A 16,972-nucleotide genomic window follows, 5' to 3' on the forward strand; every position below is an offset into this window, starting at 1 on the left:
TTAAAATATATCCAATTATTTATTTGATTTTATTATGATAGATGATATCTCAAATTAAGTATTAATTCAATATTTTTAATCTTTTACCGAATAAAATAGTATTGTATAATATAATATTTGTACCACTATGTATAATAAAAATTTATTTCAATTAACTGTTGTTGTTTAAATATTGGGAAATTTCAGATTATAAATTTACAATCTATGCTGATTAAAATTTAATACATTTATATTTAAATATTTATCAGAATAATATACCAGAGAAATCAATTCCGGTTGAATCTTACGCCATCTGGAACCAGATATTGTATCAAAATAATTATTCCTAGCGAACATCTACTTAGCCTATCGCCATTTTAGAATAAAAATTTGTTTTAAGAGCAATTGACACTCGTTAGCTTCGTTGTTATTTATATTATTACTTCTTCAAAATAAAATTACGTTTTAGGTAACTGAAAAATGGGCGAAGATTATAATGGAGGTAAATATCCCAAAGGTCTCTTTAGAAACCTTTGTCAAGTATACTGTGCTTTTTCGTCATTGTTCCCGCGTTACAGTCAGGTAAATAAGTCGAGTGAGTGATCGTAATGGCCGGAGAAATACTCCCAAGAAGAGTCAACATATCTTGAGGCATTTTTTTCAATATTTCTTTCTTAAAAGATCTCAAACTATTCAACGTTTACTTAATTTCAGTGTGAATAAAATAGTGTTCAAATATTTTTTGCAAAATCTTGTGAGTTTATCGGTAACCTGAAAATAAGCATCTACGAAGATCATTCTTATGGGTACATTTTTCATTATATGTAGTATTACGTCACAATAATAATTATATATTATTTCATCAACTCTTTTCAAGATTTCTATTATATATTTTTTATATATTATGAATTATTAATTATGCATTTTAGAATTGTAATTTTAATCATTCAAATGTAGGTAATGACTAAGTACATATAACATATACATATATGTATATTACAAGTTAAATATACAGATAGTAGTTGATAGTTATTGATATATGTATGAAATTGTATGGAAGTTTAACATATATCAAAATTATAAAATTGTAAATATAATAATTTTAAAAAATATATTAGGCCATTAGGAGAAATTCATACGTTATTCATTAAGCATCATACGAATAGCTTTTTTATTATTAATAACAATGTGAAATCATGTGTATTTATATGTATATTTATATATTTATGTATTGATAGATCGAGACCGTCAGGACCGTGAGAAAGATAGGGATAGGGATAGAGATCGTGATAGAAGACATAGATCTCGTAGTAGAGATCGTAGAAAACGATCTCGTTCACGTTCTAAAGATAGAAGAGATAGGAAAAGGAGTAGCTCTCCTAAAAAAAGTCGCAGTTCTAGAAGGAGGAAGCCATCTCTTTATTGGGATGTACCACCACCTGGATTTGAACATATTACTCCTTTGCAGGTAATGTATTGAATTTTATTAAATTAGTTATCAAAATAAATTAGTTTTTTTCTGGAGATTTATTTAATTTTAATTTGAATTATAACAGTATAAAGCTATGCAAGCTGCAGGACAAATACCGGCAAACATTGTGGCAGATACACCACAAGCAGCTGTGCCAGTTGTTGGTAGTACAATAACTCGCCAAGCAAGGAGACTGTATGTAGGAAACATTCCATTTGGTGTAACTGAAGAAGAAATGATGGAGTTCTTTAATCAACAAATGCATCTATCTGGTCTTGCTCAAGCTGCTGGAAATCCAGTATTAGCATGTCAGATCAATTTAGATAAAAACTTTGCTTTCTTAGAGGTACAACAAAGTTTATTTGAAAATAAGGTTTTGCAATTTATAGTTTTTATAGTTTCATGACAAAATATTCACAAAATTGTTTTTAGTTCCGTTCGATAGATGAAACAACACAAGCTATGGCATTTGATGGTATCAACTTCAAAGGACAGAGTTTGAAAATAAGAAGACCACATGATTATCAACCAATGCCAGGAATGACTGATAATCCAAGTATGAACGTGCCAGGTACGGTTCCCGGTATGTTTTATACATACTCTTTATATTTTTATGTATGTTTAAAAATTTGCTTTTAATATTATGTAAAGTACAATGTAATATTTTGATTTTTAGATTCTCCTCACAAGATCTTCATTGGTGGTTTACCCAATTACTTGAATGAGGAACAGGTATGCAAACAAGTCTACAACATAGTTTTGTTAATTGCACACCTTTGGAAGCAGTTCTTATTCACTGATGTCTATGTGTATATTAAAATCTATTTCATATTTATTTAGTATTTTTCGTAAAAGCTTTAATAAATATATTAAATATATCTAAATGGCATCAGAGATTAAAACAACTGCACTGCTGTATAACAATGCTGTAGGATTACCTTAAATATATGCTAGTTCTCAGCATTGTGAGTTATACCAAAGGATTAAATTATTACATAGGTATTTAGCTATTTAGCGGAGATCAAACTTACGAAGATGTGTCATCTACTGAAATGCCATAGAGGTATGTATGTGTATCCATTGGATTCCAGCGTTGATTAGGTTATATTTAGCTAGGTGACTTGGATTCTAATTCCAGTTGTGTGTTCAGTGAACTCTAAGGGCAATGTAGAATTTCATCTCTCGTATTTCTTCTCGAAGCACCATGATTAGATAGTGGATAGGAAATTGGTTAGAGGCGTTGCAGCATTCAGGTGGCATGCAGTCGCAGCAGTCGCATTTCTTTTACAGTCTTTCTAGGAACATCGTGGACCCAGCCAAGGGGATACGAAATTTTTCAATAAATGACTGAAAAAGGGAGGGGTAGGAGGGGAGAAGAGAAATAGTTATACTTAAAGCAGTCATGCAGAATTGTTAGGTGATGAACTCTTCAAAAGTAAAGGTTCTTCGTATTTTTACATCTGAAACTCTTACAGAATGAGCCTGTTTTCATGCAGTGGTATTACATACAAAAAGATTTTTTAGGACTACAACAGACAAACCAATCAATTTTACCTAGTATATCAGATTTTTTGTTTTTTGTCTTGATGGGATTACAGGGTCAACACATAATCTTATGTGCATCTGGTAACAGCTCCAAGTCTTTTGGCACCTATTCTTTTCAGGAGTATCTTTTCTCTTGCAGCTGTTTTCTTTACAGGCTTTTACAGGCTTTACAGCTCTTCGTCCTTGTGCTTTGATACGTTTACAGGTTACGCGAACGAATTTATGTGTTCGAGTATCAGTAATGTGCATTAATACAAAGACAAAGTGCAAAGAGAAAGTAAGAAAAATAAAAGTCGGTACATGTGAACTTTAAACGTCGGAAAAAGTTAATACTGTGTTATTAAAGTGATACATTGATGGAATAATACAATCAAAGAAATATAACCGTTTGGTTATTATATAGTAACTGTGGACTGATACCAGTGCCCTTTCTCCCCATTTCTTAGCTTAGGGTTGCGCCGATCAAAAGCATTTGCTTACCACTACCACTACTTCTACCACTACTTCTACCACTACTACTACTACTGAACATGACAAAATACCACACTGCCTGGAGAGAGGCTAGCCCAGTCCCTCGAGGCAAGTACTTATATCATTTTCATGCCTTCGTATTGGGCTTATGCGACTTTTGCAGCCCCTTTCAGAAGATCTCGGTTCTTCTAAACAAATGGTGCGTTTTCTAATTGGATAGTTTTTTTATTGATAATAGCGTGTTGCTTACTCGCCAAAGAATTAATAATATAGTAGGTAATGCTAATTGATACGTGATATTCCTTATAGACTTTTGGGAATTTTTCTTCTTATTATCTCTATAATTATTTAAAATAGTAATTTATTCTTCTAAATAATAAGAATATACGAACCTGATGGTTTTATAATGATATAGTCTTCGTTGGAATACCTTAGTTAATAGCATATAATTTCTTGGATGGCTTAAGCAATCATATGTGAGATTACAATTTATATCTTGATGATATGAATTAGAGTGTTAACAAACACTTATTATGAAGTTACATAGATCACAACTACCTGGGAGTTTTGACTCCTAGAGGTGAAGATAAATAAGTTTTCATTAAATGCAACATGCTGTTATCTTTGCTTCAGAGTTTTCAGTTACTTCTTGGGAATGGGAAGATGTAAGTAACTTTAAGGTACATGTTTTTTTGAAGAGAGAATTCAAAAATAAATGTGAGGGAAATCCACGTTTGAAGAGCAAGAGTATTCTGATTAAAACATTGACAAAGATCTGTTCCAGACTGGAGTAAAACTTTTATATGTAAAAAAGACATTAAGTGAAGATGTTATATGGAATTCGAGTAGGCGAGATATAATACATATGAAATTATACTAAATTTATTATTTTTTGATTATGCAACTTTTATATTAGTTTTAAGTTATGATATTGTGACTTATTTCCTTAATCCAAAATTAATTTTATGTTATTAATGATTTTCTAATTTAGTTATAAATCAATTTTATATTTTAATTTTAAGAGATTAAAATGAAGTATGTAATGATATTTAGCACGTTTGTCTGTGTATCGTCTAGTTGTATTTGAAGTTTCATATATGTGCACAAGTTACATGTTAGGTAGTAGTCTACTCTATCAGATCTTATCAGTTTGCTGTAAAATTTCAGTTGTATTAGGCTGGATCACGGTAATTGTAGAATTCTGCCCATTGTTGACCTATAATCAGGTTACATAATTTTATTTTGTTCTCCTATTATTTACAATATTTCATCCTATGTTATATGTATTCATATTACTTATGTATATTATATTTTTATTTATATTACAGTCTTTTATTTTTCTAAAAGTACAAATGCGAAATGGTGACAGGAAACACAACAGTACTGATTGTAGTTATACTCATACATTTTCATAAGTAATTAGTCTATTGCAGCTTTTGCTGATCGGATTTTTGTGATATATTTAAAATTCGTTGAATCAGGAGCAGCACCTAGTAAAGTCCTAGATTTTCGATATGCAGTAAATGTGTTAAATTGCTGTATCTGTTGAGTCATTATGATAATCTGAAATATCTGTGTTTATTAATTATGTTGAGAACTGTAATAAAATTAAAAGTTGCATAGTCTATATGAATTTAAATAATATTAATATTACATGACTAAATAAATAATGTTATTTTTACAATACAGGTGAAGGAGTTACTGATGAGTTTTGGACAACTGAGAGCATTCAATTTAGTAAAGGATTCAGCTACAGGTCTATCCAAGGGTTATGCATTCTGCGAGTACGTTGACGTGTCAATGACTGATCAGGCAATTGCTGGATTAAATGGAATGCAGCTGGGAGACAAGAAACTGATTGTTCAACGAGCTAGCGTAGGCGCCAAGAACCCTATGATTGGTGCACAAGCTCCAGTTCAAATTCAGGTGCCTGGGTTATCAATGGTGGGCACAAGTGGGCCAGCTACTGAGGTAAGATAATTTTATTATAATAAATTTATATGTATAATATTAATATATATATATAAACAAAATATAATAAATAAATAAATATATATATATTTCGGCTTCTTCCCAAGCAATGAATTTAGTTTTAAGATAATAAGTTATTTAAAATATCATATGCTTTTACTACTCACACTTCTCTCGCTTCTTTTTGGCTCTGTTATCATCCATTCCAAATTATTATACTAAATTATACTCTATTTTAACCTGTACTATACTACTGTCTTTAGTTTTCTAACTCTATGTTTACATCCCCTTCTATCCCTTTGTATTTTTAGTTTTCTTTTTTTATTGCACTGTTCTTCTTTAATATTGTTCCTCTATTTCTTTGATTATTTTGATACTCTGTTTCTTAAGCACTGTACCTCGTCCTTTTTCCTTTCAGCACCTTATAATCTCTACAGCATTCCACCAGTTTCTCATTATATAGTTCCTCATGTATAGCATACTGCTTTTCCAATATCTATTATTTACTTTTTTCATTATATTCATTAAATCATAATTTCTTAATAATACATTATAAAACACACGCGTATTGCATTTAACAAAATGTATTATGACATATATGTAGGTTCTTTGCTTGCTAAATATGGTAACACCTGAAGAATTAATGGAAGAAGAAGAATATGAAGATATCTTAGAAGACATCAAGGAAGAGTGTAATAAATATGGTGTAGTCCGATCTGTGGAAATACCTAGACCTATAGAAGGTGTTGATGTACCTGGATGTGGGAAAGTATGTTTTTTAATATAATAAAATATTAATTTATTTTAATTTATAAAAATATATTAATAAGTTTCTTAATGTTGTAGGTATTTGTCGAATTTAATAGTGTGATTGATTGTCAGAAAGCACAGCAGACTCTTACAGGACGAAAATTCAATAATCGCGTTGTTGTAACATCATATTTTGATCCTGATAAGTATCACCGCAGAGAATTTTAAGACCTAGATTTTCTTTCTTTCATACCAATTCATAATTTACTACAGTGTATAATATATATATATACACATATATTCATTAAGTACATATATAATATATATTGTATATATGTATTGAATGAATAATCTAAAGAATCTAAAAATTAATGACTCTCTTTTATCGGAATGTACAAAACAAAATGTAATTGTTTTTTTGATCATACTGTGCATTAAATGGTAATTGTTGTAATTTACGTATCTTTCGATAACATAACCAGATATAAATAATCCATAATTTATGAAATTACTAGTAAGAAAAGAGATGCTATAAAAGGATACCACTGTACAAATAGCGACATCATTGTTTACATCAATCAGTAGTGAGATTGAAATAATCCATTGTTAAATGCAGAATTATATAAAAATAAATAATAAATTGTCATACTGCATACAATTTTTTGTATAAAAACATTTTTTATCTACATTACATATATATAACATTTGATATCTAAGGTGCAGCTTCAGTTTGCAATGCAGGTTGGTATGATGCATGGCTTTCTCCAGTATCAGCATTATCAACCACAAATTTTTGTAATAGGACGTAGAGTCCACCGCCGGCAAGTAGCATGCTAATTCCTATTAGAAGTACTATAGACCATGCTGGTATTGCAGTTCCCCCTAAAAAATTGATATATTTAATTATTATGTACATCATCTTCCCTACATTTTGTTTTTATATTTTTTACTTACAATAATAACGTCTAGTAATTGTTTTTCGACCTTTCAAAATTTTACGTCTTGCTTCAACTCCATCCATAAAGATTCCCATGATTACTATATACAAAATTAATAAATAAGAATGTAAAAGTAAAAAGAATGAGAAATAATATTCCAATATAGTTTGTATTGTCATTACATATATTTATTCATATTCTTATTGACCACACTAATATATTTTACAATTTTTTACATTTATAAATGTATGTTTTTAATAATGTATTACATATATTCAATGTATATATTTTATTTATTTCAATTTTGTGTTTCATGTTCATATATATTTAAAAAATTTATTTAAAAAATATTTAAAAAATTCTGGAACGAGGACATAAATACGTATCGATATACGTATACATGTGGTATAATTGCTACTAATACTATTTTATTAAGATATAATTTTAGGATTAATATAATTTACAAATTTTAATTAAGATTTCCAGAATTATAATTAAATATTTTATATTTTATGCAAGTCGATTCTTTGCTTTTTCATCAGTGCACAATAGATACGTTTAATAGTATGTAACAATTATTTCAAAAGTATTGTATTTGAAATATAATTAATTTAATTTATATACTTACATAGGCCAATAGCAACATAGCATAATAACTTTTTAGAACACATTGTTGTTTTTACCAAAACTAACCACGTTATAGATAGATTAGAATCAAAATTAACACTTGCAGGTAAAATAAGCAGGTGAATAACGCTCGAATCGTGTCAGAGATGAGGATGTGGATACGAACGTGTGAATCAACGTTTTGATAAGATATTTGATAACAAATGGAAACCCATCTTATCGCATTTTTACAAGAGATAAAAAGAATTTTTTGTATGAGCGCTTATGAGAGCACTAAACAAATTATCTTTGTTAATTGGTATTTTAAATTCCTTAATTATCTGTTTATTAATTCTGTCAATTATTTGTATTAGTAAATATTTAATATCTTTTACACGTATTAAAATTTGTTTAATTCGTTTTTGTAACTGCAGGCAAAAGTAAAATAAATTATACTTATAATTTAATAATAAATAATTATTCAAGTAAATATGACAAACGATTTGATTTAGTTAAAATAAATTTATACAAGCATATAATAATATATGTACAAGTTTATATAAAATACTTCATCCGAATTGTACACTATGATTTAAGGCGATTTAAATATTTAAAAATTGAATTTTTTGCGTGCTTGACATTGAATAATCGCCTAAAGAAATGTGGAAATCCAGAATGTAGTTGGAATTTGACGGTTCGGATATGAAGCAGATTATCGGGAGTGCAGGTCGAAGATTCAGGTGAGTATGGGTAGGATCTATGAAACAGAAAAGATTTATAGTCAGTTAATATTTTTTAATCGCACATACTAACTTTTTATTAAATAGAAATCAAGGAAACCAAATTACAAGTAATAGATCATTACATAATAATCGTCGTAATATATTAAATTAGTCGATACCAACAAGAAAAGATCTTCAACTAAATATCAAATGAGATACTTTCTCTAATACACGAAATAGATAGTTAAGATTAATGCCTTATATTAGAAGGTTTATAATAATATTCTATGTAGTTGTTCACTAATCCTTTGAAATATTTCTATTTAAATTAAATATATAAATATATCTTAATTAACTTTCAAAATAGTTACATATACTTACGAACTAAATTTGTAAAATAAATCAATAGCTTAGTATGCTTTATATGTATGTATAATGTTTCAAAGGATCATGAGAAACAGTTACTGAAGCAGCATTTAAAATGTTGGTATCGACAGTTTATATGTTGACTCGAATAATTAAATATATTCCATCTGTTCTTTTCATACAATATTAAAGTAATTTTACGGCGAAAATAAAGCTCTATGCAACTTACGGATATAATTACCATCATAATGTAAATAGAAATAGCTGGCACATATACAAGGCTTTCCAAAACATCACGTTTCACAATACAAGCTCTTCTCTGCCTTAAAAGACAGTACTCGCATTGTTTCTTCCCCTCTCGTTATTTTCTTCGTTTAGTTTAGTTATCATTTTTACTTAATACATTTTCTCTCCCTTTCCTTTTTTCCTAGAGATTGCAGTTTCCCTGGTATAATTGTGATTTTTTCCTTTCATTTTTTTGTTTATGTATTCAGCACCACATGATTTCGAGGAAACGTTCGCGCAAACACATGTTTTCTTTTTTTTACTTTCCTGTCTCTGTCTGTACCCATTTTGTATGCACCCTGTTGGCGCAAGAATTCCAAAGTCGCCGCACTTTGTGGCGATTGCTTGACAACACTGCAATATGGTCGAAGAATATCAAATCTACTGATTTACAGCAGAAAAGATACACTTCGACATGTACAGTACTACGTGATCGTATATCTTTCATTAACACGCAAATTCTGTGCTATTATATATATATTTGATAGATATTCAACGAAAAGAACAAATCGATATAATGGAAAGAACATGCAGATAAAATGCATATGATGCGTATACATTAAATTGTTGATTGTTTTTTTTTAAAGCTGACTACATTTCGGCGCGAGAGTGGAACATGAATTTGTGCATTAATGTTTCAAGTCGCGCACATACTGTACATATCCGGTACCGTAAAAATATCACAAAGAAATAATTATTCGAATGATCAATACAATTTTAATTTGCATTTATATTTACGAGTAATCAGTTAATAGGATTAAACACCACCTAGTAACATAAATTTTTACGTCGTTTATTAACATATAAATATAAGCATATAAATAAACAAAAAATGCAATATATAAATAAATTAAACTTGTGTAGTGGTGTGTATAAATATAAGAAGTGTATAAATATAATAGCAAATAAGACATCCTTGTAAAAAGAAAGTTTTCATTGGAATTCTGTTCCTTTAATAAAATAACGGGGCAGTTACATAAATAATTATTTTAGGTTGTACATATATTTTAAAATTGGAGTACGAAAAATAAATAAAATATAATAATATATAAATAAAACAAGATTATATAACATAATATCAAGTAAAAAACACAAAGCTGAACGTTGTTCTTAATATGTTAATCGTTCTTCGATTACTTCGTTGCATGCAATATATCTCAGAATGCATACTCCCGTTTCACGTGTATTAAGTTTCATACTCCTAGTTATATGCATTCATTTTTAAATTTACAGAAACATGAATCCCTCGTCGCAAACAAATATATTCTATTATTACACCAAAGAAGTGTAAAATTAAACAAAAAGAAAAAATAAATGTAAGTAATACTGCAAAACGCTTACGTTGTTTAATAAGTACTAATGTTCTCCGCAAATGTTCGTGACAACATCAAGTACTTTATTATCGAATAAATATTATATATACCAAAACAAAAACGGAGGATTCACAAAAACAATTTTTTCCTATAAATATACGAAACAAATTATCGATAAAGAAAATTCCTTGACTGTAGATAATAGAATGTATAATAATAATTTGTTTATAATTTACATACTACGTTAGAAGTATCTATAACATTGGACATTAATTGTCATAGGTTTCTGATCTAAATACGAATCTTTTTGTGCCTAAACTACAACCTATTTGCAATCAAAATCATGTAATTTCATTTGAAATATTGTATTATTGAATGGCATAATGATTTTTAAGATATTTGAAGGATAATGAATTTCTCTTTCATAAGGTTGGTGGCGTTATTACTCGATTGTATTCAGTGAAATGCATGTAGAATTAATAACTATTATTATCGTGTTTCTTAAACTCTATTGAGAAGTGTTTTCACGTTGGCTTAACGTATTGCTACCTTTTATTGGTTACTTTATTTCTTCATTTTAATTTTTCTCATTCTTTATGCAGTGACAATACTTTTTCGCTTATTCAATATTTGACATTATTTTCTCCTTCCTTGTTTCTTTGTTTCAATAATTCAGTCAAACTGCGTTTTTGAGAAACGCCTTCTATTTTCATTGCAGAATTATAGAACTAAATGCATATATAGTATCCCGTGACCAAATATTAATTTTATATTCGTAAATATTATAATATTATGTATTATATATAATATACATATATGTATTTTTATTATTATATATTCTATATAACATCATAAATTAAATTGTGTAATATATCTCAGAAATTTACGAAATTGTATACAAGAACAAGATCTTATTTGTTCATACATGCCTATATGATCGTATTTATTACGTTACTATGTGGTTACTCTACAGTAACAAATATCTCTAGCTGCGGAGCAATGACAGCGGCGTTTCTGTTAAAAGTTATCGCTTGTTAGAAGTGGTGTTCATATTAATAAATAAATACCGCGAACATCATTGAACATATCTTTAATATATATATTAATATATATATTATTATATATAATAATATATATATATATTATATATATACATAATAAATTAATTGAATGTATTACCGAATAATCGTGTATCTTTTACGAACTAAATATTTTGGTTTAAATTTAGGTTTACCTTGTGGCTAGCTGATGGTATGATCCAACGTAATTTTCTTCGTTTCGCTTAGTGATGTAGAGGAAATATTCGTGGACGAAGATGATACACGGTCCTTTGATAGGCTACCGTTTGGATTTAATTTGGAACTTCCTTCACTGATCTCTTTTTTACTGTCGTGTTCCATTGTATTACTGTCAGCAGTTTTGCTTGTTTCGTGACCCTCGCTCTTTGTTTGCTCCTTGATATTTTCCCAAGTACGTACGTCGCTGTTCCTTTCTATAATACCCTCTTTAATCAGCACTTCTTTAAATATAGCTAAAGTTTTACGGAGTGTTATGCAGAAACCTCTAGACGCTGGTATTAATGGAAATTCTGGTAAAATTTTGTTATCTGGATAAAAGAGTAATTATTAAAATTATCGACTGCAAGTTTTCATAGATTAAAAAGAAAGAAAAATTACAACATACCAACGTCAGATATTTGTTTAAAAGTAGTAGGTGTTACTGGAGATAATGGGTGTTGATTATTATGTTGTTCAGAAATTTCCATCCACAACTCTAAACGTTGCAATAATTTGTTTGCATGCCTCTTGAAATGTTCAATAATAATATCTTTAAATACAGGTGGTGGATGTTGTAATAACTTAGTCTGTGCTTGAACCAATTTTAGTACAACCATTTCATTGTACATTCTTGAATTTTCTTTTCCTTGTTGAGAGCCTTTTTGTTTATCGAATCCAGCTTCATTAAAATATGGTTCTGGTACGAGAATAAGGCCTTGAATCGAGACTATAACTTGCAAGAGAGTCGAGGAACTTGTCCACACTTCTGTTCCACGGCCAGACCATGTTCCAAGTAAGCTTACACAAACTTTACCATCCTCATACAGATTGGGATTTAACCTATCATTACAGTAAGAAATATAATGACAAAGTGGTGGAGCAGCAGGATAATCGGCAGATAATTGAAAATCAAAAAGAAAAAGACCATCTTCGTATGGTGTTTTCTCAGGTCCACGAAACATTACAGAATATAAATCTATTCTATCTTCAAATCCCTTTACCCATATACCGGGTGGAAGTGAACTTTTTAAAAGTTTTAATTCCTTGGAAACAGTTCTGAAAAAGTTTGTAGGATCTGTAGGCTGAAACATTGTTAATTTAAATTTATGACTATCTGGTGCTGTTTCTTCTATAGAAAATCCTTCCCCTTCTGTATATATTGGTGGTGGAATTTCTATGGAATATTCTGATGGTTCTTGTAACAATTCTATACGTTTTTCTTCTTCTTTCTTCTGCTTCTTCAAAGGAGACGATCCTTTTTCGGCATCGGATAATGACATCTTTGATAACCCGAATCGTCTAGAAACTTCTGCATGCGCTAGTACAAGTTGAGCTTTTATTAAAGTGCACAATTTAACGCAAACTTGAGAACTAGCCACGTGAGAACTTGTTATGTGCATCTGAGTTTTGGAAGTTTTATTCATTTCTGATTTCTCTATTGAACGATCAGGTACATTGTTCACATCCTCGCTAAGTAGAAATTCGCCACTTGAGTCACTCGAACCCGACTCTTTCTTTGAATTTTCTGCAGAATACAATCCAGAATCTTCAGGATTAGGATTAACATTAATAAATAAACGATTAATTGATTCTTCACCTTTTACGTTCTGTTTATTGCTGGGTTCGTCGTTTTTATGATCAATGGATTCTGTCATATCCGTTACAGTGGTAATGATCTTTTCACAAGGATTACTTCCTGATTGTATATTATTGGAATTTTCTATATTGTTCTTTTCTATATTTTCTTCTGATCCATCAGATTTATGCGTAAATAATCTTGTTACTTGATCCGCCATACGTTGCGCTACATTTGCACGACCACGTTCACGGACTCTCTCCAGAAGTCCTTGAAAATGACATTCATGGAAGAAAGAGGTACCCATAAGTTTATCCATGTATCGACAATCTTTATAAACTTCTAATAATTTTCTCATAACTTCGGTTGTCTGAAGTGAGGGATTTTGAGTGAAAATCTCTTCCAGTCTAGACATTGCAATGCGAGCTTTTTCGATGTGTGCGGCTAGCTTTGGTTTTATATTTTCTAATTCTGTTTGTTCTGTACCATCGGTATCGGCGATATACCAGTCTTCCAATTCCGTTTCCCATGACGCGTCAGACGATACATCGTCCCAAAGTTCTCCTTCGTCACTATCATATTCACCTACTTTATACAAATCTTGAGGCCAACACATACTTACATGTCCATCAACCCACCACACTTTAACTCGTCCTTCCGGATAATTATCTAGCACTTGACCAGCAGTACATCCAGCATCTTCTCCTTCAAAATTAGCTATTCGAATTACTAATGTACCTGGTCTGTACTGAAAGTCTGGATGATCTTTTAAATCATATACACTGACTTCACGTTCTTCTAGTAAAGTTGGCCTAACAAATATTTATCAAGTTTAATATTATATTTTTCCAATAAATTCCATTAGTTACAATGAAAAATGTATCAGTAGTAAATATACTTACTGCGGACTTTGACTAGAAGTGTATGTTTTAAACCATTTTATTTTAGCTGTTCTACCCTGATGGTCAACACTTTGAACTACACCATACATTCTAGACTCTTCCTTTTGATCAACTACAAAATCACCAGGGAAGAATTCTTTATCATCTAAGTGATGAATCGGATAAAGTTGTGTTGATGGAATACCTAAAAGCAGAAATAGAAGTTATACAAATTTTATATTACTGAAAAGTAACACATCATCAAAACAGCTATTTATAAAATTTACCAAATTCTACTGAACCATCTTGCCATACAACATTAGCTTTTGTACTTGTAGATAATGTTTCCACAACAATTTTAGTCCCTGGAATCAATGGAACTGGTGGAATCTTCTTCTTTGCCTTGCATAACTTTTTCTTTTTCAGAACCTTTGTCATTAAAGCTGGGCTTTTTTTCTTTTTACCCATGGATGACATGCTAGAACATCCACTAGATACCTGGAAATATTAAAATTTATTATCTTCATTCATTATCTTACGTTTATCATTGACTAGATATTAATTGAAAAAATTAATAAAAAATCTTACTGAAGCACTGTCACTTTGCGATCCAGTATCTTCTGTATCCCAATCATCTGAACTTTCAGTATTCTGGTTTTGTACTGGAGGCATTAGAGTATTATTGCTTGTAATATTTTGTAAATTGTTAATATTATTATGAGCATTCTCTTCTAATGTTTGCTGTTCATTAAGTTTATCTTTATCCTTCTCCTTTTTTCTATCTTCAACTGGCTTTGTCACACTGATATTTGGACGTGTTTTCTTTGGACTATGTTTAGGAACTTGAAAAATGTCTCTTTGTTGTTTTCTCCATTGTTCTCGTGTAATGACATTTTCATCACTTTTAATTACATAAAAGTTTCGATCTCCCACTTGCACAGTAGATGGTTCAAAAACATTCAATAATTTTAGTTTCTTCAAATTTTCTCCTTCAACTACGAATTTTGGTTGAGCTTGATCTGACCAAGCACCATCCTTTGAATATGCTCTACACTGCCAATGCACTCCTACCCAATCTGTTTCTACCTTTTCTACAATTACCTTTGTTAGTTTCTGTGGTTTAGATTTTCTCTTTGCTTTCATTTCTTTTGTACATGTAATCCATTGTGCATCTTCTAGGCAGTGAACTGGTCCCCACAAACTTTGACCAGGATAAAATTCAGAAGAATGAGGAAAATCATTATCCTAAAAAATTTTCATTGTAATTTTAATCAAATAATTATTCTGGATTTAATTCTTACATTATCACGTCTCTCCTCTAATTGTCCTAAAACACGAGAATCTGTTTCATTTATGACACAACGAGATCCATCGGGTGTAGTAAGCCACAATTTAAAATTTGCCATTTTTATGCCACCAACCCATGAATCCATACAAACAGCTATATCCGTTGCAAATTCCTATAAACATAAACTATTAATCATGATGTATGAGTTACTTTGATAAAAATAACAGCTATAAATGTATGATTACATACTTCCAAAGGAACTAAATCTTCGCTCCTAATATTGGTAAGCACTTGTTTAGTACCAATCACTTGAACACAGGCAGTAAGCTCAATATCCCTACAGTATCCTCTCTGTGTATCCTTTCCTTTGATCATCCGACGTACAACATCTCCTGGCATAAGTGTTCTATCTGCTAAATGTACCTATAAATAAAAAAATTCATTTTTAGAAACCCTGATATTCTTGCAACAATAAACGGTTACAGTTATTATATCAGATATGGATTCAAATTTGAATGTAACATTTAATTGCAGATTCGTTGGTATGACAGGTGTCGCTTTTCATAGAATTAGAAACAAATACAATAAGAAAAAGGTAATAATGTAATGAAATATTAATAACCAATTTATATATAGTCTACTATTTTTAAGCGATGTATTTGCGTATTGTGTTAATTGTTAAATACCTTCTTCGAGCTGACCAACTCCTCGATACCGGAGGGATGCCAGACCACGCGAATCTCGCCCTTTTTCCTCTTTTGGCTCTCTTCGCTGTCAGAACTTTCTTCGGACAAATCTTGGTCGTCATTTTCCATAACAATTCCGAACACAACGTTACCTTTCTTATCCACACGATAGACGACATCCTCGTAAAAGTACTGACACTCTACGCCAAAGTTCGTAGCCATCTTTCCTCTAATCACTGAATACTCGCTCTCTGCCGACGACGGCTGACAGAAAGTTACACGGCGCAACGGTTACGGCGCACGTCGCAAGCAAGGAACTTGGCTCCGACCCCGAACCCGACCCCAACCCCGACTTAAAAACTACCGATTTTAGGTGCCTTTTGACTAGTTTTGATTGTTCTCACCGATCGAGATGTTATCGACTTTTCCCAAATCGAGAATTGTTCTCAATCTTTTCTCAATCGTCATTTCAAACCATATGTCAAAATATATTTTTATCTAATATGTACCTTATCAAGTATACATTTATACGTATTTATAAAGCACTTACGTATAGTTTGCGTATGAAATGTGTATATATGATACATGCACATATGTATGTAAAGTTTAGTTGATAAATTTATCTTATTTGGGAGCGGTTTCATGTACGATTTGACAGATGTATAGCTCATAATCATATGAAGTAACAAGGAATTAATGCTTTGCTTTTGTGAAAAAATAAGGATTCTTTAATGGAGTTACTTTTTTAATATATTGAGAAATATAAAATTCAATATATATTAATATTATTTATATGTATCAAATTAATATATGCGTAAATTTTAATGAATTTATTCAATTTTCTGTA

The 16,972-nt window shown here is 30.4% G+C and overlaps 3 protein-coding genes across 8 annotated transcripts; 1 reads left to right on the forward strand and 2 right to left on the reverse strand.

Annotated features, from left to right (window-relative positions):
* The first annotated feature begins 313 nt into the window (after positions 1-313).
* Positions 314-6,845, forward strand: LOC126865460 (splicing factor U2AF 50 kDa subunit). Of its 3 annotated transcripts, none has more exons than XM_050617969.1 (8): positions 314-481; positions 1,218-1,447; positions 1,536-1,796; positions 1,883-2,033; positions 2,127-2,182; positions 5,156-5,437; positions 6,042-6,206; positions 6,284-6,845. In XM_050617969.1, exons 1-8 carry the CDS (start codon positions 460-462, stop codon positions 6,413-6,415), a joined length of 1,299 nt encoding a protein of 432 aa, XP_050473926.1. In that variant the 5' UTR covers positions 314-459; the 3' UTR covers positions 6,416-6,845. The 3 variants fall into 3 exon arrangements, with proteins under 3 accessions (XP_050473926.1, XP_050473936.1, XP_050473945.1); XM_050617979.1 differs by having other exon boundaries at positions 1,883-2,021; XM_050617988.1 differs by lacking the exon at positions 314-481 and adding an exon at positions 541-785.
* A 42-nt stretch (positions 6,846-6,887) lies between these two features.
* LOC126865737 (uncharacterized) lies at positions 6,888-7,892 on the reverse strand. The gene is made up of 3 exons (XM_050618594.1): positions 7,754-7,892; positions 7,142-7,225; positions 6,888-7,069 (listed from the first exon to the last, which is right to left on the reverse strand). Exons 1-3 carry the CDS (start codon positions 7,794-7,796, stop codon positions 6,900-6,902), a joined length of 297 nt encoding a protein of 98 aa, XP_050474551.1. The 5' UTR covers positions 7,797-7,892; the 3' UTR covers positions 6,888-6,899.
* Positions 7,893-8,187: 295 nt separating this feature from the next.
* LOC126865380 ((E3-independent) E2 ubiquitin-conjugating enzyme UBE2O) lies at positions 8,188-16,797 on the reverse strand. Of its 4 annotated transcripts, none has more exons than XR_007689522.1 (9): positions 16,126-16,797; positions 15,689-15,862; positions 15,453-15,611; positions 14,740-15,396; positions 14,439-14,649; positions 14,173-14,356; positions 12,101-14,082; positions 9,061-12,023; positions 8,188-8,488 (listed from the first exon to the last, which is right to left on the reverse strand). XR_007689522.1 is itself a non-coding variant. In XM_050617823.1 (9 exons), the coding sequence occupies exons 1-9, from the start codon at positions 16,345-16,347 to the stop codon at positions 11,659-11,661; spliced, it is 3,882 nt and encodes a 1,293-aa protein (XP_050473780.1). In that variant the 5' UTR covers positions 16,348-16,797; the 3' UTR covers positions 8,521-11,658. The 4 variants fall into 4 exon arrangements, 3 of the variants coding, with proteins under 3 accessions (XP_050473780.1, XP_050473757.1, XP_050473766.1); XM_050617823.1 differs by lacking the exon at positions 8,188-8,488 and having other exon boundaries at positions 8,521-12,023; positions 12,101-13,219; positions 13,292-14,082; XM_050617800.1 differs by lacking the exon at positions 8,188-8,488 and having other exon boundaries at positions 8,521-9,458; positions 11,652-12,023.
* Between the last annotated feature and the right edge of the window lie 175 nt (positions 16,798-16,972).

Source organism: Bombus huntii, chromosome 1, assembly GCF_024542735.1.
Source record: "Bombus huntii isolate Logan2020A chromosome 1, iyBomHunt1.1, whole genome shotgun sequence".
NCBI classification, from domain to species: domain Eukaryota; kingdom Metazoa; phylum Arthropoda; class Insecta; order Hymenoptera; family Apidae; genus Bombus; species Bombus huntii.